Source organism: Xenopus tropicalis, chromosome 5, assembly GCF_000004195.4.
Source record: "Xenopus tropicalis strain Nigerian chromosome 5, UCB_Xtro_10.0, whole genome shotgun sequence".
NCBI lineage: Eukaryota > Metazoa > Chordata > Amphibia > Anura > Pipidae > Xenopus > Xenopus tropicalis.
The window spans coordinates 139,903,925-139,927,060 of record NC_030681.2 but is presented as its reverse complement, the minus strand read 5'-3'; the positions used below and the strand labels follow the sequence as shown (position 1 = coordinate 139,927,060).

General features: G+C 43.6%; 1 protein-coding gene across 2 annotated transcripts; it reads right to left on the bottom strand.

Annotated features, from left to right (window-relative positions):
• Window positions 1–15,522: 15,522 nt before the first annotated feature.
• On the bottom strand, window positions 15,523–21,084 carry lratd1 (LRAT domain containing 1). Of its 2 annotated transcripts, none has more exon segments than NM_001079087.1 (2): window positions 15,523–16,871; window positions 20,930–21,084. In NM_001079087.1, a coding segment is annotated over 1 exon segment (825 nt). In that variant the 5' UTR covers window positions 16,833–16,871; window positions 20,930–21,084; the 3' UTR covers window positions 15,523–16,007.
• Window positions 21,085–23,136: the final 2,052 nt, after the last annotated feature.

The following is a 23,136-nucleotide window of genomic DNA, read 5'->3' as shown; positions in this document are numbered from 1 at the left end:
GTGGGCATAGAGACTGGAGCAGGCATAGAGACTGCAGTGGGCGTAGAGACTGGAACAGGCACAGAGACTGCAGTGGGCGTAGAGACTGGAACAGGCACAGAGACTGCAGTGGGCGTAGAGACTGGAGCAGGCATAGAGACTGCAGTGGGCGTAGAGACTGGAGAAGGCATAGAGACTGGAGTGGGCGTAGAGACTGGAACAGGGATAGAGACTGGAGTGGGCGTAGAGACTGGAACAGGGATAGAGACTGGAGTGGGCGTAGAGACTGGAGAAGGCATAGAGACTAGAGCGGGTGTAGAGACTGGAGCAGGCATAGAGACTGCAGTGGGCGTAGAGATGGGGCAGCCATAGTGACTGGAGTGGGCGTAGAGACTGGAACAGGCATAGAGACTGGAGTGGGCGTAGAGACTGGAACAGGGATAGAGACTGGAGTGGGCGTAGAGACTGGAACAGGGATAGAGACTGGAGTGGGCGTAGAGACTGGAGGAGGCATAGAAACTGCAGCGGAATTGGAGCGGGAGTAGAGTCTAGAGCAGGCATAGAGGCTGGAAGGGAGAGGGCATAAGAGCTAGGGACTTGCCACAGTGGGGCAGAGTCAACTCTGACTGGCTGACCATATCTGACTAGTGATGAGCCAATTTGTCCACCATGTCTGGAGAACAAATTGGCTCATCACTAGTCAGACATGGATTGGTGGCAAAATTCTGCATCTTGTCATCAGCAATTTTTTTGTCAAACTGCGGGAAAAAAAACGCCCATTGACTATAATGCATTTTGAGTAAGAAAAAAAATGTAAAGAAAAAAGTCACTTTGCAGCCACAAGAAAGCTCCTATTGCCTACGGGGAATTTTGCTAATTTTTTACTGTTCCGCAACTTTTTCAGCAGTTTTGTGAATTTTCCAGTGAAGCCAAATGGGACAGATTCACTCATCACTATAACTGGCCAATAAGGCTTCTGAGGGAGAGCCAGAATGCCAGCAGCGCCTAACACACATGATCCACAATAAATCTGAGCTGATCACATCTGTTAAGCCAGCTCCATCTGTGTCATGTATTGCTGACTTATTTATAATGAGAACTCATGCCTCATCAGAGCTATACATACTGTAATACATTCTTGTGTCACAACACTCAGTTGTCATTTGTGCACTCTCCATTCTATGATGTGTTCCCTGATAGATACTTGTCAGGGGCAGCCACAGGTGAGTGGCTGGCAGGTAGGAGCCTATGTGCAGATAACCCAGAACTCCCTTAAAAGGCCAGACAGCCAAGTTAGATGAACGAAGGAGTTTTAATGAAAACAAACAGAATGAAAATAAAAGTAATGTACAAGCCTGTGATAATACTGAGTCCGGTAACAGGTGAATCCAAAGGCAGGCAGGGGTCAGTCCAGGCAGTGTTCTAGCAAGTCCAGATAATCAGGCAAGGGTCAGTCCAGGCAGAGTTCTATCAGATCCGTTAGTCAGGCAGGGGTCAGTCCGGGCAGAGTTCAAGCAAATCCAGAAAGTCGGGCAGAAGTCAAAATCACAAAACCAAACAGGAACCAGGCAGGGAACATAGGAATCGGGTATCAGAGGTGGCAAGACCAGGCTCAGCGGGAACGATGATCAAGCAACTGGGTGTTGCCCCAAGAGGGTTTATATAGGCGGGTAATTAGAGAAGCAGCCACACATGTGATAAACGATATCTGTTGCGACATAAGCAAAACTGGTGGAAATGCAGAAGGCACATAAGGGCGACTGATCCCATGGAGCTCATGGAGCCTCCTGTGGCTCACCAAGCAAGTGCACCTCCAGTTCCACACACAGTCCAGGGATCGAATCCCTATAGTTCCTGACAGATACTGTACATCAACACTATGGTTGGGATTGTTGGCCGGCCATAATTGAGATGACAGATAGCATGTAAGTTTCAGAATGACTGCAGGATACAAATCACTAATGCAAATATACCTGTTACATTATTATTATTATTATAATAAAAAGCTGCAGCCTTTCAGCTCTAATGTTTATCTTACACCCGCAAGGGAGACCTATGAGGATATAATATATATGAGAATATAAATGCAAAATGCATATGTCCAGGGAAGCCAGTTCAGGATATGTGGCCTTGGCAGACAGGGGGTGTGGCTTGGGAGGAGTAAGGGTGTGGTTTGGAGCAGTGTGGGTGTGGCCAGACACACCTGGATCCCTGTAGATCTGGCTTGGCCTAGCTGCACTCACCTACACGGTTGCATCAATTGTGTTCAGAGCTGACTCATAACTGTAAATTATTTCTTTTTACTGAGCTGAGAATGTATTTCTTAATATACCTGTACATTTAATCAGATGAAAATATTAATGCATATACGAGCAATCAGAATGATAGACAGAGATGTCAATTTGTTACCCCCCCCCGTAACCACACCTAGTTACATCCCAAACACTCCCCTGCCTCCATCTCTATCCCATATGAATCTGGGTGGTCCCCAAATGCAGGAAACGTGTCCCTTATTTAAAGGGACAGGGGGAACAGGAAGCATTTGCTCTTCTTTTCGGACATTCCCCCGAGTAGAGCTACTCTCCTACTCTCCATTCCCTCATCACAAAGGTTAACGATTTCAATGCAAAGTGGGTTCCAAAAAGCATCAGCCATCAATAATTAACAGATTCCTTATGCAACCGAAGAGCAAATGTACATGAAGGGACAGGAGCTAAATCTGAAAATATTGAACCACAATGCCTTTACGTGGCTGTAAATTCCTTCCCTGGCACGTTTGAATAATTTATCCCCAGTGCCGGCGAGATTCATGCAGCTCACAATGTGTCTCTCACATTTACAGGCTTCAGGCGCACAATAAATGTTGTCCATAAAGCTTTCCTGTTAGAGCTCTTGCTACGGTTCTTTTCTTTTTTTTTTAAGGTTTTAGATCCTAAGGAGAAAAAAGGCCTATTTCTGTGTCTGGTCGGGATGCAATCTTCCTTTATTAGCAGCCGCAGATTTAATGAGACTTAAATGATCAGCGTTTCCAGCAAAACTCGCAATTTTCTTTAAAGACTAAAAAATAGGTGCGCTGTCATTTTCCACAGTCTGTTGGTGCTATTTATTAAAGATGGTTTTTTTACACAGTGAGTTTTATTTTATGGAAGGTTTTACATTTATATATATATATGCATGCCTTGTGTATTTCCATTACACCTGTTTCATATTCTGCAGTAGGGTAGGACTTACTGAGTGTGCAAACTAGTGAAATAGTCATTAGCCTATGGTTTAGGCTAACTCTGTGAAGGCTACCTCTTATCTGGCCAGGCCCGGATTTGTGGAAAGGCCACAAAGGCCCGGGCCTAGGGCGGCAAAAATTGGGGGGCGGCAAAATATGAAAGTTTTTCGCGCATACGGAGCAATGGGGACCTCTCCCCCACTGCTCCGTATGTGATTGAAAAGGCCCGCGCATGCGCAGGGAGGTTCGCCGTTCGCGCATGCGCAGGGGGGCGCATCAGAGAGGGGGCGGCCTCGGGGCGCCCGGCAAACAAATCCGGCCCTGTATCTGGCAAATTATTCTAGGAGTTGTAGTCCAACAACATATGCTGTAGAGTTTTCTTATTAGTTATGGGATCCATTATCCGGAACCCTGATATCCAGAAAGCTCCGAACTACGGAAAGCCTGTCTCTCATAGACTCCATTTTAATCAAATAATTCAGATTTTTAAAATTGATTTCCTTTTTCTCTGTAAAAATAAAACAGTACCTGTACTTGATCCCAACTAAGATATAATTACCCCTTATTGGGGGCAGAACAGCCCTATTGGGTTTATTTAATGGTTAAATGATTCCCTTTTCCCTGTAATAATAAAACAGTACCTGTACTTGATCCCAACTAAGATATAATTACCCCTTATTGGGGGCAGAACAGTCCTATTGGGTTTATTTAATGGTTAAATGATTCCCTTTTCTCTGTAATAATAAAACAGTACCTGTACTTGATCCCAACTAAGATATAATTACCCCTTATTGGGGGCAGAACAGCCCTATTGGGTTTATTTAATGGTTAAATGATTCCCTTTTCTCTGTAATAATAAAACAGTACCTATACTTGATCCCAACTAAGATATAATTACCCCTTATTGGGGGCAGAACAGCCCTATTGGGTTTATTTAATGGTTAAATGATTCCCTTTTCTCTGTAATAATAAAACAGTACCTATACTTGATCCCAACTAAGATATAATTACCCCTTATTGGGGGCAGAACAGCCCTATTGGGTTTATTTCATGGTTAAATGATTCCCTTTTCTCTGTAATAATAAAACAGTACCTGTACTTGATCCCAACTAAGATATAATTACCCCTTATTGGGGGCAGAACAGCCCTATTGGGTTTATTTAATGGTTAAATGATTCCCTTTTCTCTGTAATAATAAAACAGTACCTGTACTTGATCCCAACTAAGATATAATTACCCCTTATTGGGGGCAGAACAGCCCTATTGGGTTTATTTAATGGTTAAATGATTCCCTTTTCTCTGTAATAATAAAACAGTACCTGTACTTGATCCCAACTAAGATATAATTACCCCTTATTGGGGCAGAACAGCCCTATTGGGTTTATTTAATGGTTAAATGATTCCCTTTTCTCTGTAATAATAAAACAGTACCTGTACTTGATCCCAACTAAGATATAATTACCCCTTATTGGGGCAGAACAGCCCTATTGGGTTTATTTAATGGTTAAATGATTCCCTTTTCTCTGTAATAATAAAACAGTACCTGTATTTGATCCCAACTAAGATATAGTTAATCCTGTAATATAATCCTATTGGGTTTAATTAATGTTTTCTTGATTTCTTAGTAGAGTTAAGGTATGAAGATCCAAATTATGGAAAGACCCCTTATCCGGAATACCCTTGGTCCCGAGCATTCTGGATAATGGGTCCTATACCTGTAATGGCATGCTGAGCCTCAATTACAAACAATGGATGGAATGCTAGACATGCTGCTGCAAAATGTGGAGGAGGAGCTAAGGAAGGGGGAGGTTCCTCTATTCAATCCAATTGCCACATTCATATAGACTATTGTACATGAGCCAATCAGGTAGGAGAAGAGGATGGCAAGGGTAGGCGGGCCTAGGGAAGCAATTGCACTGTATATGCCAGTGAGAAAGCTCCTTGTCATGTATGAACAGAATTTTAAACCTGTGCAAATGTTGGCTTTTCAATATAATGCTAGAGATAAAGATATTGGTGTGACATTGCTTTATAAATACTTAAAGTTCCCAGCATGCTTCAACCTTTCATAATATGTGTGGAGAATGCTGGGACTTGTGGTCCTCCAAAACGTCAGTAAACTATGATTGTGCAGCAGTATTATGATCCCCTTTATGACTATGTGTCTATTATTTGTGACTAAGACAGAAAATGCTGCTAGAGAGCGTTATGCCACCTGCACTGAGAGGTAACTCCTTTTGTAGGCCGTGTTTGGTGAGACACTTGCCCATAATAAGTCCCCTGGCTCATTCATCTTATTCCTCCCCTAATCCTATGTCTAAAGCATAATGAGTGAGCTAGAACTCCTCATTACTCGAAATCTAGAAGGACTACTGTCATGGAAAAACAGTTTTTTTTTCAAAACCCATCAGTTAATAGAGATTCTTGAGCTCTGAAATCCATTTTTCAAAAACACAAACAGATTATTTTATATTTAATTTTGAAATTTCACATGGGGCTAGCCATATTCTTCATTTCCCAGGGTGCCACAGCCATGTGACCTGTGCTCTGATAAACTTCAGTCACACTTTACTGCTGAGCTGCAAGTTGGATTGATATCCCCCCCTCCCAGCAGCCGATCAGCAGAACAATGGGAAGGGAGCAAGATAGCAGCTCCCAGTAGGTATCAGAATAGCACTCAATAGTAAGAAATCCAAGTCCGGCTTGGGACTCCTCCAGTTACATGGGAGTAGGAGAAACAATAGGTTAGCTGAAAGCAGTTCTAATGTGTAGCGCTGGCTGAAAGCTCAGATTCAGGAACAATGCACTGAGATGGCGCCTACACACCAATGTTACAGCTAAAAAATAAATTTGTTGGAAAATAAAAAATTAAATGGGAAAGTGAATTATTTGCTATGTAAACAGTGAAATTTAGAAATAAAAAGTAAACCATAAAAATCCCGACAGTAAGGTTGCCATACACAGACTGGGTTGGAGCTTATTGGGCCTTGTATGGGGCCCTCCAACAGGCTTTCCTGACCAATATGTGGCCCAAAACGATGATCAGGCAGGTTTTATTCTCTCACCAGTTCAAAGGCCACATCTGCGCATTGATGCAGCCCTCAATCCGAAAGACTGCACAGCAGCAAATATGATCCAGTCCTTTGCCCCAAGAACCAAACAACCCGATCGGGCGAGGCATATCAGGTGGGCATATGGCGAGGTAGCAAAACAAGCAGATCTTTAAATGTGTCCTAACATAGCACTCTCTAGGAGCCCAAATAGTATTGCTTTCCTCCAATACTAGCACTCACAGAACTAACTGAATTGCCTATCTGACAAAATATAAATGGGGCTGGCTTGCTTTATGGCAGGGATTGAAGATATACACTCGGCATCACAGAACTGGTCTAACGAGGCACAGAGCAGGATCAGAAGCTGATTAACATTTACTGCACTATTGCCTGGGGGGGCTTTGTCTCATTTACCTATGATAGAAACAATACTTCAGGCAGAACAAACAAGGCCACTGCAAATACATAAATACATTCAAATATGATATAACTGTTAATGTATCAAGAAGTAACACACAACATGTAAAAAATGGAACAATTACATTTGGGGGCAATGTCATGAAGTCAGGATCCCTTTAAAAACAACAGCTCTGTCGTTTCTGGTTCTGTTACAGTCAATAGACAATTTTGGTAGATGTATCTCTTGCAGAAGAACATGGGCACCAGGCTGGAGATGTGCTAAAGGCAAATTGTGGATCTTATCAATGAAATAACTTTATACAGGTATGGGATCCCTTATCTGGAAACCCGATATCCAGAAAGCTCTGAATTACGGAAAGTCCGTCTCCCATAGACTCCATTTTAATCAAATAATTCAGAATTTTAAAACTGATTTCCTTTTTCTCTGTAATAATAAAACAGTACCTTGTACTTGATCCCAACTAAGATATAATTAATCCTTATTGGGGGCAGAACAATCCTATTGGGTTTAATTAATGTTTTATTGATTTTTTAGTAGACTTAAGGTATGGAGATCCAAATTACAGAAAGACCCCTTATCCGGAATACCCTTGGTCCTGAGCATTCTGGATAATGGGTCTTATACCTGTATAAAGGTTCCCTGCACACACCCCAACCTCACAAAAATGGGTCATCTCAGGACTCAAAGAGTAGCCTGAGAATTACTGAGGCCATAGAGCAGAACTGCTGGAAGATACTTCTGAACTGAGAAAGCCAGTTGGATGACTGGCTGAAATGTCTTTGGGAAAAACTCAGCAAGTCCAGTTGATTTGACTTATTACTAAAGATTTACCATAACCTGGATGAATGAGAATCTTCACAGACAAAGTCATGTGACTGGTATATGTTCTCTGTGTTATGGAATAAGTCGGAGCTATAAAAATAATCATAATAATCTCTGACTTTTATGTTGTCAGGGGTTACACAATCAGAGACACTACTATATGCCATAGGCAGCCCCTTTTTCCAATGATCCTAAACAGAAGTAGGGTGATTTGATTGGCTTTCCTTGGTGAGCTGGAATAATAACCAAACATAATGGGCTTTATCTTATTGAGGCACTCGTGTTAGGTCTGTGGCCCCAGAGGGCTTATATACTAACATTTACTAGCTCTCATGTAATTAAATCAGCCAGTTATTAGGATGAGGAAAGCCACCGAACTGTAAATCTCAAACTTTAATTCTTCATGAAATACTGGGCGCCGGTGGCTCTCAACCAAATAATCGAACAAAAGCAAAAAGTACTTTCTATAAACCAATAACACGTCAGGTCCAAAGGCAAAGTGGTTTCACTCACACTGCAGGTACCCATAGGGGGCTGTTTATCGTACTGTAAAAAACAATGTAAAAACCTGTGTAAAATAATTGGTGAACTTATCAAGGTGTATGTTTTTTTTTTACGCCGCCTTAATGTCATTATTTTACACCACTTCACACCTTGCAAGAGGAAGAGACATCCCTCCCATTATGTAACCTATGGACAGGAACTACATCACAAGATCCTAGGGCCGGTTAGGGAAACTTCCCTCTGGGGAAGGGGAATTTACTCTTTGGGATAGCAGGTATAGGTACATATAAGTTGTTCTCCTTGAGTTGCTTAAAAGACGACCAAAGCCTAACTAAAGAAGTAGGCTAGAAATGTTGTACATTATTTATTGGGCTTCTGTACCAGCCCAAGGCAACCACAGCCCTTTAGCAGGGAAGATCTGTGCCCCCAAAGATGCCCCAGTAGCCCCCCATCTTCTTTTCTGCTGATTCCCTGCCCATACTCTGTGCTGCTGTCACTTACCTGAGCTTAGGGGCTCACTCACACTATACTGTATATATAGAATATAAATGTCACACTATACTGTATATATAGAATATAAATGTCCCACTATCCTGTATATATAGAATATAAATGTCCCACTATCCTGTATATATAGAATATAAATGTCACACTATCCTGTATATATAGAATATAAATGTCACACTATCCTGTATATATAGAATATAAATGTCACACTATCCTGTATATATAGAATATAAATGTCACACTATCCTGTATATATAGAATATAAATGTCACACTATCCTGTATATATAGAGTATAAATGTCACACTATCCTGTATATATAGAATATAAATGTCACACTATCCTGTATATATAGAATATAAATGTCACACTGTCCTGTATATATAGAGTATAAATCTCACACTATACTGCATATATAGAATATAAATGTCACAATATAACCTGAGCTTAGGGACCCACTGACAATATACTGTATATATAGAATATAAATGTCACACTATCTTGTATATATAGAATATAAATGTCACAATATAACCTGAGCTTAGGGACCCACTCACAATATACTGTATATATAGAATATAAATGTCACACTATACTGTATATATAGAATATAAATGTCACACTATCCTGTATATATAGAATAAAAATGTCACACTATACTGTATATATAGAATATAAATGTCACACTATCCTGTATATATAGAATATAAATGTCACACTATACTGTATATATAGAATATAAATGTCAAAATATACTATGTAGTCAATATTACAGATGATAAGTGCATACCAGCTCTGAAACCAGTGCAAATAGCATAAAAAAAATAATAATCAGCCCTATTCATTTTCCAGTTTCTCATTCAAACCACTGCCCAGTTGCTAGGGCAATTTGAACGCTAGCAACCAGATAGCTGCTGAAATTCCAAACTGGAGAGCGGCTGAACAAAAAGCTAAATAATTTAAAAACCAATAATAAAAAGTAAAGAAAATTGTCTCAGAATATCAAGCTCTATGCCATAGTAAAACGTAATTTTGAGGTGAACAACTCCAGTAACCGAACACCCCACTGCCTCCACCTGAACTGCATTGGCGTCTGCTCTGAAAAGTCCCTGTGCCCCCCATACCGGCAGTGTGCAGTAGGGTTGCCACTGGTTCTGAATGGGACAGCCCAGTTTTTAAAGGGTCCGGTTCAAAACCTCCTGGCCGGTTTCCTCGGGTAAAAAAAAAAATGACAAATCCCCCTGATCCAAGCGCGGTGTGACTTAGGCCCATCCACAATGTCACCAGTCCACCCCCAAAATTACCAACGTGCCCACTGACAACACAGGCCTGCCCTCTGCAGATGAAGGTGGCAACCCAAGAGAAAAAAAGCTATGAGATGCCAGAAACCAAAGAGGTCATCAAACTCCTCATAATAAAAATGAAGCCCTCTCCTATTCATATACCAGTCTCTCAACCAAACCACTCCCTGGTTGCTAAGGTGATTTGGACCCTAGCAACCAAATAGCTGCTGAAACTCCAAACTGGAGAGCTCCTGAACTGAAAATGAAGTAACTAAAAAACTACAAATAATAAAAAATTAAGACCAAGTGCAAATTGTCTCAGAATATTACTCTATACATCATATTAAAAGTTAACTCAAAGGTCAACAAGCTCTTTAGTTATATCTTAGTTGGGATCAAGTACAAGATACTGTTTTATTATTACAGAGAAAAAGGAATTATTTAACCGTTAAATAAACCCAATAGGGCTGTTCTGCCCCCAATAAGGGGTAATTATATCTTAGTTGGGATCAAGTACAGGTACTGTTTTATTATTACAGAGAAAAGGGAATCATTTAACCATTAAATAAACCCAATAGGGCTGTTCTGCCCCAATAAGGGGTAATTATATCTTAGTTGGGATCAAGTACAGGTACTGTTTTATTATTACAGAGAAAAGGGAATCATTTAACCATTAAATAAACCCAATAGGGCTGTTCTGCCCCCAATAAGGGGTAATTATATCTTAGTTGGGATCAAGTACAGGTACTGTTTTATTATTACAGAGAAAAGGGAATCATTTAACCATTAAATAAACCCAATAGGACTGTTCTTCCCCAATAAGGGGTAATTATATCTTAGTTGGGATCAAGTACAGGTACTGTTTTATTATTACAGAGAAAAGGGAATCATTTAACCATTAAATAAACCCAATAGGGCTGTTCTGCCCCAATAAGGGGTAATTATATCTTAGTTGGGATCAAGTACAGGTACTGTTTTATTATTACAGAGAAAAGGGAATCATTTAACCATTAAATAAACCCAATAGGGCTGTTCTGCCCCCAATAAGGGGTAATTATATCTTAGTTGGGATCAAGTACAGGTACTGTTTTATTATTACAGAGAAAAGGGAATCATTTAACCATTAAATAAACCCAATAGGGCTGTTCTGCCCCAATAAGGGGTAATTATATCTTAGTTGGGATCAAGTACAGGTACTGTTTTATTATTACAGAGAAAAGGGAATCATTTAACCATTAAATAAACCCAATAGGGCTGTTCTGCCCCCAATAAGGGGTAATTATATATTAGTTGGGATCAAGTACAGGTACTGTTTTATTATTACAGAGAAAAAGGAAATCATTTCTAAAAACGTGAATTACTTGATTACAATGGAGTCTATGGGAGATGGCCTTTCCGTAATTCAGAACTTTCTGGATAATGGGTTTCCGGATAAGGGGTCCGATATCTGTACCGGTCCATTAGGCTGCTCTAAAGCTAAACCTATTAACTGTTATCCCAAAACCAATGTACCCCGTACTGTAAGCATATTTAATACGGCTCACACATAAAGAAGTATATACACATTGAGTTAGTCTCATATAACTTTGTTTGAAGACTGTGCAAAACCCTGATGAAATCCGAAGCAAGAGCAATAAATAACATTTTACAGCCAGACAGCTCAGCTCTTAGATATTGCAGAGAAATAACTGCCGGCAGCAGCAGCAGCAGCAGCCCATAGCCGTATATATATATATATATATATCTGACAGTGTACTCATTCGGTGCTGCCCCATAAGCTATGTACTGTTCCAAGCGACGGCTATTTTTAGAAATAATATATTGGCAAGGATGTTTACCGCCTACCGTATCAATGTTTCATGAGTACCAGGAAAAGGCGACTCGGAGCATTTATCACATGGATATTTGTGCAGGGCTGCCAGAGAGCTTGCTGGCACATCGGGTCCGACACCAAGCAGAGATGCAATATCTGGAAGCTAAATCAGTTATCTTACTAAGGAGCTTGTATTAAACCTGGCATCTAATAGATTGTAATGGAAGGTATCACAATACCCAGAGTTGGCTATAGGCAGAGAGCAGGGGATATTTCCCTTGGGCCCCAAACATAATGGGGACCCCTAAGTACTGTAGGTAGGAATGGGAGCATCTGTAGCATTGCCCCACCTTTAGTAGAAGCACAACCCCTAGCACCCTGGGATTACTGTTGTAATGTACAGTAGTTCAATAACACAGAGCTTAGACAATGCTTATACACAAAAATGTAACCCTGTGAATTCTGTGTTTTTTTCCCCTAAACCCCACAACAACAGAAGCCAGCACTGAAACCTTCAATACAATAAAATGCATCATTGGTAAGAAAATCTAAGGAAAGGAAAACTAACGCTCATCAAGGATTGCTATGGATGCTTAATGTTTTGGGCTTTTTATAACAGCCCAAAGCTGATAAATATGCCACTAATTGCTCCCCATCTTTTATACTGCCAGAGTACATGCTCTGGGCTGCTGTCAGTTACCGTATATACTCGAGTATAAGCCGATCCGAATATAAGCCGAGGTACCTAATTTTACCTAAGAAAACTGGAAAAACTTATTGACTCGAGTATAAGCCTAGCTCTGTAAGTGGAGAAGGGGGTAATCAAAAACAACATGGTATCAACAATGACACCAGTAACTACCCCCTTACCTTAATCAGCAACCAAGCTAAAACACAAAGTTAAAATCCTTCAAAACTATATATAGTTTATATAGAATATAAAGTGCAATGTCTAGTGCAGAATGGGACAGGTGAGGATGGTAGATGAATTTGGCAGCGAGCCAGGGCACTGGAGGGTCTGGTTGCGGGTGGCCTAATTTGCACACAAAGGACAGAGGGTGCTAGTCTGGAGGGACCCATGGCACCCGACTCGAGTATAAGCTGTGGGTGACTTTTTCAGCACATTTTGGGTGCTGAAAAACTAGGCTTATACTCGAGTATATACAGTACCTGATTTTAAGAACCAACTAAAACTACACAGTATTTATACAATATAACATTTAGTTCAGATACACATTACATGACAGCATAGAAACCAGTGCATTCTGCGCCACAATAGTCACGCCTGTAGTATCAGCTTCTATGACAGATGCAATGTTTCTGCAGATCCCTTGTCAACAGCAGCCCAGAGCACACTGGGCATGTGCAGTGCCACTGACATTCAAAAGATGGCCTAACAAGATGGGGAGCTGCTAAGCTGCCTGGACCATTACTGTTATAGGGGCTGCTGAACCCCTGAGTTGGTACAGTAAGGTAATTACCTAAAATACAGCATTCCTTGATATGTTCTTTCTAAGCTTTAATTCTCCTTTAACAAGAGAAGTTTAATTAACATTAACTTTTTAGTATACTACAGATGAAAGGTATCTAAGCAGCATTGCAGTTGGTCTTGCTAACGTGGATTTTACAGCAGATAAACAATAGGGATAGAGTGGAATTGTGATTTTTATCTCTAATACTGTCCAATGCATCTTCTGTCATTTAAATGCCCTGCTTCTTCTGTGAACCCGGCCAACCAGATTCACTTTCAATGCCAAATTAATTCCAAAACCACTATAGATAAGACCATTAATTGCCTACTGTTTTATAATCTCCTCCTCTAAATCATATGAATAGTTATTATGGATTCAATTCAGCCATTCATGAAAATAAATCCATTTGTGGTGGTCTATGGCTTGTCTCATCTGTCCCCCACACCTCAAACCTATGGGAATAAGTTTATATATATATATATATATATATATATATATATATATATATATATATATGTATATATATATATATATATATATATATATATATATTTATATATATATATATATATGTATATATGCCAGGCTATTCATACTTTAGCCCCCATCCCCAGGAGTCCCTAAGTCAGCTGTTGGTAATGACCTTGAGGCAGAAATGTTGTGTAATAATCACATGTAATAGCTATAGAAGTATAAACAAATAATAGTGTTTTATTGCTCTAAGAAAGCCAGCATTGTGCATAGGAATGTATAAGTCAGAAGACTGGGTAGGTCACGTGGTACTGGCTGTAGGACCTACTTGCAAGCCTTTCTTGGTAAACAAAGGGTTAATTGGCAGCCTTGCTAAAGTATCTATTCTTTATTCTGAATCTACATGGTTAACTCCTTTCGGGCAGTGAATCACAGATTATACATTGGGAAAAGTTTAAGGGCTTCACTAGGGCAGGGATTCACAACATGTGGCCCACTGTCATCTCCCAGCTTTGGTTTGGGTGCGGTGACAGCTGTCAGTTATAGATCATTCAATAACAGGTTATTCATCCCACAAATTAGAAAAAAGTTAATAGAAAGGGGAAAAAAAGAGCAATTAGCACCTCATTCAGTGGTAGTAGGACTTCTATTTTATGCCCCCACCCCTTGGACATGCAACCTTTGGCCAGGACCCCCGTTAGCTCATAACATGGTTAAAGATATAGAAAATCGTTGGTGTATTAGTCATTTATTCCTAGTTCCATGAATATCTAGGACAGCAGATTTTCTTGCCTCATATCTCAACCTAATTGTTCTTTTACATTGGACTTTCAGGTGTATCTAAAACAGGGATCAACAACCTTTTTTACCCACATTTAGACGTCAAAAGTGCTGGGGAGCCACAAACCATGAAAAAAGTTCTTTGGGGATGCCATATAAGGCCTGTGATTGGCTATTTGGTAGCCCTATGAGGACTACAGGAGGCTCTGCTTGGAGTAAAACTGTCTCTGGGCTTTCAAAACTTGCCCCCAAGCCAGAGATATTAAAATTGGGCACCGACTTTGAGGCCACTGGGAGCAACATTAGAGGGAATGGTGAGCAACATGTTGCACTGGTTGGGGATCACTGAACTAGAAGAACAAATATGCATTCTCCTCAAATTTCCCCCAAACCAACCATCAGGCTGGACCCCCCTACCAACATAAGGGTCAAGCCCGCATTTTGGATACCACTGCCTTATCCATGAATAATACATCTAAATGAACTGCTTCTTAGCCATTCCAAATACACTTTTGCATGTTCTAGTTTGAATGGGGTGGGGTGCCAGCATTTATGGCTGTTATGTGTGTGATATAACACAATGTGAATCTTACTAACTTTTGGAAAGTAAAGTGAAGACTAAATTAGCCGCAGAATAAGTATCACAGGCACATTAACACACATTTAACTACAAATAATGCAACTGGCAAATTAAGGCATATTATGCTACATAATAATGTCGCACTGCATTAAGAATAACACAGCAAATGAATTAACAGCCACCACAGACAGGACTGACTTAAGGGGGATGATCACTGATATAAACATGAACTCAAAGTCTAGGGGATGCTTAAAAATTCTTACTAATAGGTTTAATTATCCATTTTTTTTGTAGCTTTTGAGAAATCAGTGCTTCCTCAACCTAACATGTTTTCCTGGTAACCAGTAGTTCATTGTAACATGCTGACTGGAATCAGCCAATTAGAGCTGGTGAAATCTGTCAGTGACCCACAGCAAGAGTGTATTGTTTGACTGCACAATAAAAAAAAATCAAGTTAGGTTGAGAAATCATTAGACACATAAGCACCATAAGAGCAAAAACTAATAAAGACTAATTGTGACACAGATCTATTAAACATCAGTTAAAAAGTGGATAGCGATGGATCCCCATTCATAGAAAAAAAGGATACACAGCAAAGAAAAATACCAGGGAAGCAAATAGAGAAATCCAATTTATTGGCCTCTGTGATTAAACGATCATGGAGAAAAGCCATGAAAATTAAAAAAATTTCAATTTGAAATTTTATTTAGCATGTTGCTAATTTGCTCAAGAAGACATCAACACTACAGCCAACATAACCAAGAATACTGTTGTTGCTTTTTTTTTTTTTGTTCTTTGTATTTTTCTTTTGTTCTTTATATACCATGTTTTTAAAAGCCAAATCAAACAGTGGCTATGGTGTAAATGCTGGTTTCAGGAATGTTGACATGATCCATAGAAAGGTGTCCAAAAAAAGGTGCAACGAGGTTTGGCAAGTCAGTAAGGGGCAAAGGTCCATTACCGTTATTCCTTCGTCTCTATGGTACTTACACTGAGATGTCCAACCTGCAGCACTTCAGCTACTGATGAACTACATCTCACAGAAGATGGATGCTGTACTTCAACAAAAGCTGAAGGGTCTCAGGTGAGACATCCACAAGGTCCTACTCCTTTCTCTCCACCATGGAGAGTTCCTTGATGAACCTCAGCTTGCCTCCAGCATCTGCCCTACGCTTCTCTCTTATCAGCTCCTCCAGGCTGTGGAACCTCAGTGTATGGATGTGGTTCTCCTCTAGGTGGAGTTTCAAAAAGTACTGCAGGTCCCCAGTGTGGACCTCCCCACCAGCTTTGAACTCTCTGTTCCCAAACCTGCACCAGGCTGCAAAACTTTCAGAATTAGTCCAGCAGATCTCTTCGCTTCTTAAGCCCAAGTGCCCGCAGGCATTTTGCAGGACCAACTCAGCGGTTAGTGGTCTGTACCGATACCAGTTACTAACCACCCTGCCCATGCATTCCCCACCCACCTCAAAAAGACTGTCCTTCCGAATTTCCCCCCGGTGCAAGTGGATGATCTGTCCCTGGCCAACATAAACTGCCCAGTGAGGGGAGGGTGGGGGTGGATGGTCTTTGGAGGGGCAAACAAAAAGTAGTTCCACGAGATCCCCTGGTGTGCAAAAGGACAACAAGCCCTGCACTGGGTAAACATTCAGGTCCTGGTTGCCCCTGATCTTGGAGAAAATGCATTCCTGGCAGCTGAAAGCAGAGAACTCGATCTCGTTTAGAACTATATGTCCTTCTTCTTCCTCTCCGGGGCTGGGGTCCCTCACCCCAAAGCGCCCGGACTGACCTCTGTCGTCCAAGTCCTCCTCCTCGTCTGAGAAGAAATATGCCACCCCAACCCGCAGCTCTTCCTTCTCGATCCCCGAGGGGTCCCCCGTTGGCAGCTCGCTGTAGTTCAGGTGGGTGATGCGATCCAGTTGGTTTCCCATCAATGACAGGACAAGACAAGGGCAGTGGGGACGCCAGTTCTGTGTGGGGGAAACAAGTAGAGTTATATAAGTAAATCAAAGACCAAAACATTGCTATCGGGTCAAGAGACCATAATAGGCGTATCAGCAAACCACAAGCAATCACAAAGGCATCGACAGAACAGAGACTCAGAAATGAATATTTGCTGAGTAAAGGCAGCTGCAGGGGTGGCAGTGTTAAGAAACAGGCACCTCCAGCTGCATAATAAAGGCATATATAATAAATAATACACACTGGCTAACTGAAAATCAGCTGAATAAAGCTATGTACACTGGTTACTGCATGAAAGGGGCAGGTACCTGAGTATTGGGCGAATAGAGACAAGAGCAGGGGTAGTTGCATAATAAAGGCAGGCAGTTAAATAGACGGAGGTAGAGGGGTGGCTACAAAATCAAGCCAAGTAACTAGGAATTCAGCAGAATTCAGTACAGGCTTATCATCGCCATACAGCTGTGTGTATGAGGAGTAACACAAACAGAAGTGCAGGAGCACCACCATGAGACATGGGTGTCAGCATAAGCACAAGTCCATAGATATCAACAGAACATGGGTATCAGCACAACCGCAGAGGGATAAGGCTGGGGGGGCAAGCAGAATAATAGGGGAAATACATGTGTATGAAAGAGACATAGCCATGGTACCATGAAGAACAGAGATATATATATCCATGGATATCAGCAGAATGGAAACCTATCAGTATGACAGTACCAGTATCAGTATGACAGTACCAGTATCAGTATGATAGTACCAGTATCAGTATGATAGTACCAGTATCAGTATGACAGTACCACCATCAGTATAATAGTACCACTATCAGTATGATAGTACCAGTATCAGTATGATAGTACCAGTATCAGTATGACAGTACCACCATCAGTATAATAGTACCACTATCAGTATGATAGTACCAGTATCAGTATGAGAGTACCAGTATCAGCATGAGAGTACCAGTATCAGCATGAGAGTACCAATATCAGCATGAGAGTACCAATATCAGCATGAGAGTACCAGTATCAGTATGATAGTACCAATATCAGCATGAGAGTACCAGTATCAGTATGATAGTACCAGTATCAGCATGAGAGTACCAGTATCAGAATGATAGTAAAGGGTTCATATAAAGCCCATGCACTCAGTGTTTGGCATTAACCATTTGAGATATGCAGCTAAGGACAATGGAAATCAACACATATACACCACCGAGCCCTGGGGCAAGGGTTGACAGGTCCATTGGCTAAAACCAGAACACAAACCAGTACACAAACTCTCACATCAGTCACTGCCCCACTGCCAGCCATAGTACCTTCATTAGTATGCCTGTCTGCCCTAAAAACTTTCCCCATTGCCATTCCCTGGCAGAGGTATAGGATACCCATAGAGACTGCACTGCTGCCAGCTAAGCTTCTAGTGTCTGCACCGTGGCGCTGGGTGAGCTGTGGGTCGGAAAGCCAGATACTCACAATGTTTCCATCCCAAGCCTGATAGCATGCAGGTAAGGAGGCATCACAGAGGGTTAGGAAAGATCCTCAGCATTAGGAGAGAATTCATCCCTAGGCAGGGGCAGAAATAATACAGGAGTTTCCAGGAGGAGTTAGATATTGCAGGGAATTCTTCTTGTTCGAATTGGCACAATGCACTCAGGCTATGCAAACTGCCTGCATGGCTGTTAAACCTCATACTACAATTCCCAGCATCCCCTGAAAACAGTCATGTGGTGCAAGGAAGGGAATGTTAGAGAAATCTTACAGAAATTTAAGATTTATTGTAAACTGCCAGTTTACCCAATTGTCTGAAAAATATCTGGGGTTTAACTGTTACTCTCTGAGATTCCACTGTGCCCATACTAGAAATCACTGGATACGCCACAGCACCTCAATAAAATTATTCAAAATTCCACTGTGCTCTCAGTCTCTCTGTACATTACTGGAATTAATCCTATATCTTAGTGTTACCCATTGGAATTCTCCCTAAATCTCACTGTGCCCCACTGGAATTACACCAAATCCCACTGTATTTGATCAGGGGATCTTTCTGAGCAGCGTATCTTGCAGGTAGAAAGTACAGGGCATAGGCAGGGAGACAGCACACAGGGAGACAGCACACAGGAGAGACAGCACACAGGGGAGACAGCACAAAGGGAGTCAACACACAGGGAGACAGCACACAGGAGAGACAGCACACAGGAGAGACAGCACACACGGAGACAGCACAAAGAGAGTCAACACACCGGGAGACAGCACACAGGAGAGACAGCACACAGGAGAGACAGCACACAGGCAGACAGCACACAGGAGAGAAAGCACACAGGGAGACAGCACACAGGGAGACAGCACAAAGGGAGACAGCACACAGAAGAGACAGCACACAGGGAGACAGCACACAGAAGAGACAGCACACAGGAGAGACAGCACACAGAAGAGACAGCACACAGGGAGACAGCACACAGGAGAGAAAGCACACAGGGAGACAGCACACAGAAGAGACAGCACACAGGAGAGACAGCACACAGGAGAGACAGCACACAGGGAGTCAGCACACAGGGAGTCAGCACAGGAACATAGGAAGGGAGACAGAATACAGGGCACAAATGCAGGGAGACAGTGCATCTATGTATAACAGAGCAACCAAGCAAGCAGACAGGGAAGGGAGACAGCACAGGGTACACAGGCAGGAAGATGTAACACACAGCACACAGGCAGCGAGACATTACACAGGGCACACAAGCAGCAAGGTATAACACAGGGAACACATGTAGGGAGACAGGACAAAGCACAGGACACCCAGATTGGCAATACACAGGGCACGTAGTACACCAAGCACACAGGTAAGCAGTACACAGGGCACCCAGGTGGTCAGTACATGGGTCTCCCACAGTGCACCCACCCAGACTCCACAGGACAACCAGGCATGGAGAGAGTCCAGGGCACCCATGCAGTTAGGACCAGGCAGGCAGTAGTCAGGGCACCCAGGCAGGCAGTATCCAGAGCACCCAGGCAGGCAGTACACAGGGCACACAGGCAGTACTCAGAGCACCCAGGTAGGCAGTACTCAGAGCACCCAGGCAGGCAGTACTCAGAGCACCCATGCAGGCAGTACTCAGGGCACCCAGGCAGTACTCTGAGCACTCATGCAGGCAGTACTCAGGGCACCCATGCAGGCAGTACTCAGAGCACCCAGGCAGGCAGTACTCAGGGCACCCAAGCAGTACTCTGAGCACCCATGCAGGCAGTACTCAGGGCACCCAGGCAGTATCTGAGCACCCATGCAGGCAGTACTCAGAGCACCCAGGCAGGCAGTACTCAGAGCACCCAGGCAGGCAGTACTCAGAGCACCCAGGCAGGCAGTACTCAGGGCACCCAGGCAGTACCCAGAGCACCCATGCAGGCAGTACTCAGAGCACCCAGGCAGGCAGTACTCAGAGCACCCAGGCAGGCAGTACTCAGAGCACCCAGGCAGGCAGTACTCAGAGCACCCAGGCAGGCAGTACTCAGGGCACCCAGGCAGTACCCAGAGCACCCATGCAGGCAGTACTCAGAGCACCCAGGCAGGCAGTACTCAGAGCACCCAGGCAGGCAGTACTCAGGGCACCCAGGCACGCAGTACTCAGAGCACCCAGGCACGCAGTACTCAGAGCACCCAGGCAGGCAGTACTCAGAGCACCCAGGCAGGCAGTACTCAGGGCACCCAGGCAGGCATTACTCAGGGCACCCATGCAGTACTCAGGGCACCCAGGCAGGCAGTACTCAGAGCACCCAGGCAGGCAGTACTCAGGGCACCCAGGCAGGCAGTACTCAGGGCACCCAGGCAGGCAGTACTCAGAGCACCCAGGCAGGCAGTATTCAGGGCACCCAGGCAGTACTCAGAGCACCCAGGCAGGCAGTACTCAGAGCACCCAGGCAGTACTCAGCACCCAGGCAGGCAGTACTCAGAGCACCCAGGCACCCAGTACACAGGGCACCCAGGCAGTACCCATGGCACACAGACAGGCAGACAGTACAGGGCACCCAGGCAGCACCCAGGCAGGCAGTGTTCAGCAGCAATAAAGAAAAGACCGTACCCGTAAAGATCGCCGTTGCGGTGAGATAAGAAAACTTCTATAAGCTCCTTGCCCCCGCCATGGGTGCCATGGGTGCCAGTGCTGCGGGGAGCTGATGTCCCCCGGCCGCTGCTCTGCCACTTTCCCTGCCGAGCCGGCTAACCCCTCTGTCTGAGCTTCTCCTGCAGCAACGCGCAGCGACTGGGCTTCCAGCCCGTGTGGCCTCTAACTACAGCTGCCTCCGACTTTGTAGTCACCGCCCTGCCCGTCTCTGATTGGCCACACGGTGACCCGGGCAGCGCCTCTGTGACTACCTAGTGAAGGGGAAGGGCGGACTGTCCCCTCCCAGCTCTCAGCCTTAGTTTGTAATGAGCACAGTCCCAGTCATCTTATCCACTCCTGGCAGCGACACTGCGACTGTCCGTGTGTCTGTCATTCCCCCCTACTACTGCGACTGTCCGTGTGTCTGTCATTCCCCCCCTACTACTGCGACTGCCCGTGTGTCTGTCATTCCCCCCTACTACTGCGACTGTCCGTGTGTCTGTCATTCCCCCCCCTACTACTGCGACTGTCCGTGTGTCTGTCATTCCCCCCCTACTACTGCGACTGTCCGTGTGTCTGTCATTCCCCCCCCTACTACTGCGACTGTCCGTGTGTCTGTCATTCCCCCCCTACTACTGCGACTGTCCGTGTGTCTGTCATTCCCCCCCTACTACTGCGACTGCCCGTGTGTCTGTCATTCCACCCCTACTACTGCGACTGCCCGTGTGTCTGTCATTCCCCCCCTACTACTGCGACTGTCCGTGTGTCTGTCATTCCCCCCTACTACTGCCCCCAGCAGGGCCAGCTCTGGAATAAGCCCCCTCCCAGATATAGTTATATAGAGATACTGTACGTAGGATGTGAGGTGGGGAAACTGATATCAAAATAAGTGTTATAGCTGGGGGGATACTGAATGTCATAGATTAGAGTTAGACGATAGACAAAGTGCATAACCTTGCTTTTATCAATGTTTTACCTTATTTACCAGTTTACTGTGCAGTCTTCCAATTTAGTCAAATTGTACTCCTTTTGGTATATATATATATATGATAGATAAGCTGATAGACATAAATAAATAATAGCATAATAATAAAATAGGCAAATAGGTGGTAGATGATATATAGATAGATGTAATTAATAGGATAATGATACATTAGGCAGATAGATGGAAGATGATTGATAAATAGATAGACATATGGAGTGGATAGGTGGGTGGGGTCTGGAAGGTAAGGGTTAACCAGAGCTGGAGGGCCACAGGTTATTGTGTGTATGGATGGGTGGGGTCTGGAAGGTAAGGGTTAACCAGAGCTGGAGGGCCACAGGTTATTGTGTGTATGGATGGGTGGGGTCTGGAAGGTAAGGGTTAACCAGAGCTGGAGGGCCACAGGTTATTGTGTGTATGGATGGGTGGGGTCTGGAAGGTAAGGGTTAACCAGAGCTGGAGGGCCACAGGTTATTGTGTGTATGGATGGGTGGGGTCTGGAAGGTAAGGGTTAACCAGAGCTGGAGGGCCACAGGTTATTGTGTGTATGGATGGGTGGGGTCTGGAAGGTAAGGGTTAACCAGAGCTGGAGGGCCACAGGTTATTGTGTGTATGGGTGGGTGGAGTCTGGAAGGTAACGTTTAACCAGAGCTGGAGGGCCACAGGTTATTGTGTGTATGGATGGGTGGAGTGTGGAAGGTAACGTTTAACCAGAGCTGGAGGGCCACAGGTTATTGTGTGTATGGGTGGGTGGAGACTGGAAGCTAACATTTAACCAGTGCTGGAGGGCCACAGGTTATTGTGTGTTTTGGTGGGTGGAGTCTGGAAGGTGATGTTAAACCAGTGCTGGAGGGCCACAGACTATTGTGTGTTTGGGTGGGTGGAGTCTGGAAGCTAACATTTAACCAGTGCTAGAGGGCCACAGGTTATTGTGTGTTTGGGTGGGTGGAGTCTGGAAGGTAACGTTTAACCAGAGCTGGAGGGCCACAGGTTATTGTGTTTATGGGTGGGTGGAGTCTGGAAGGTAACGTTTAACCAGAGCTGGAGGGCCACAGATTATTGTGTTTATGGGTGGGTGGAGTCTGGAAGGTAATGTTTAACCAGAGCTGGAGGGCCACAGGTTATTGTGTTTATGGGTGGGTGGAGTCTGGAAGGTAACGTTTAACCAGAGCTGGAGGGCCACAGGTTATTGTGTTTATGGGTG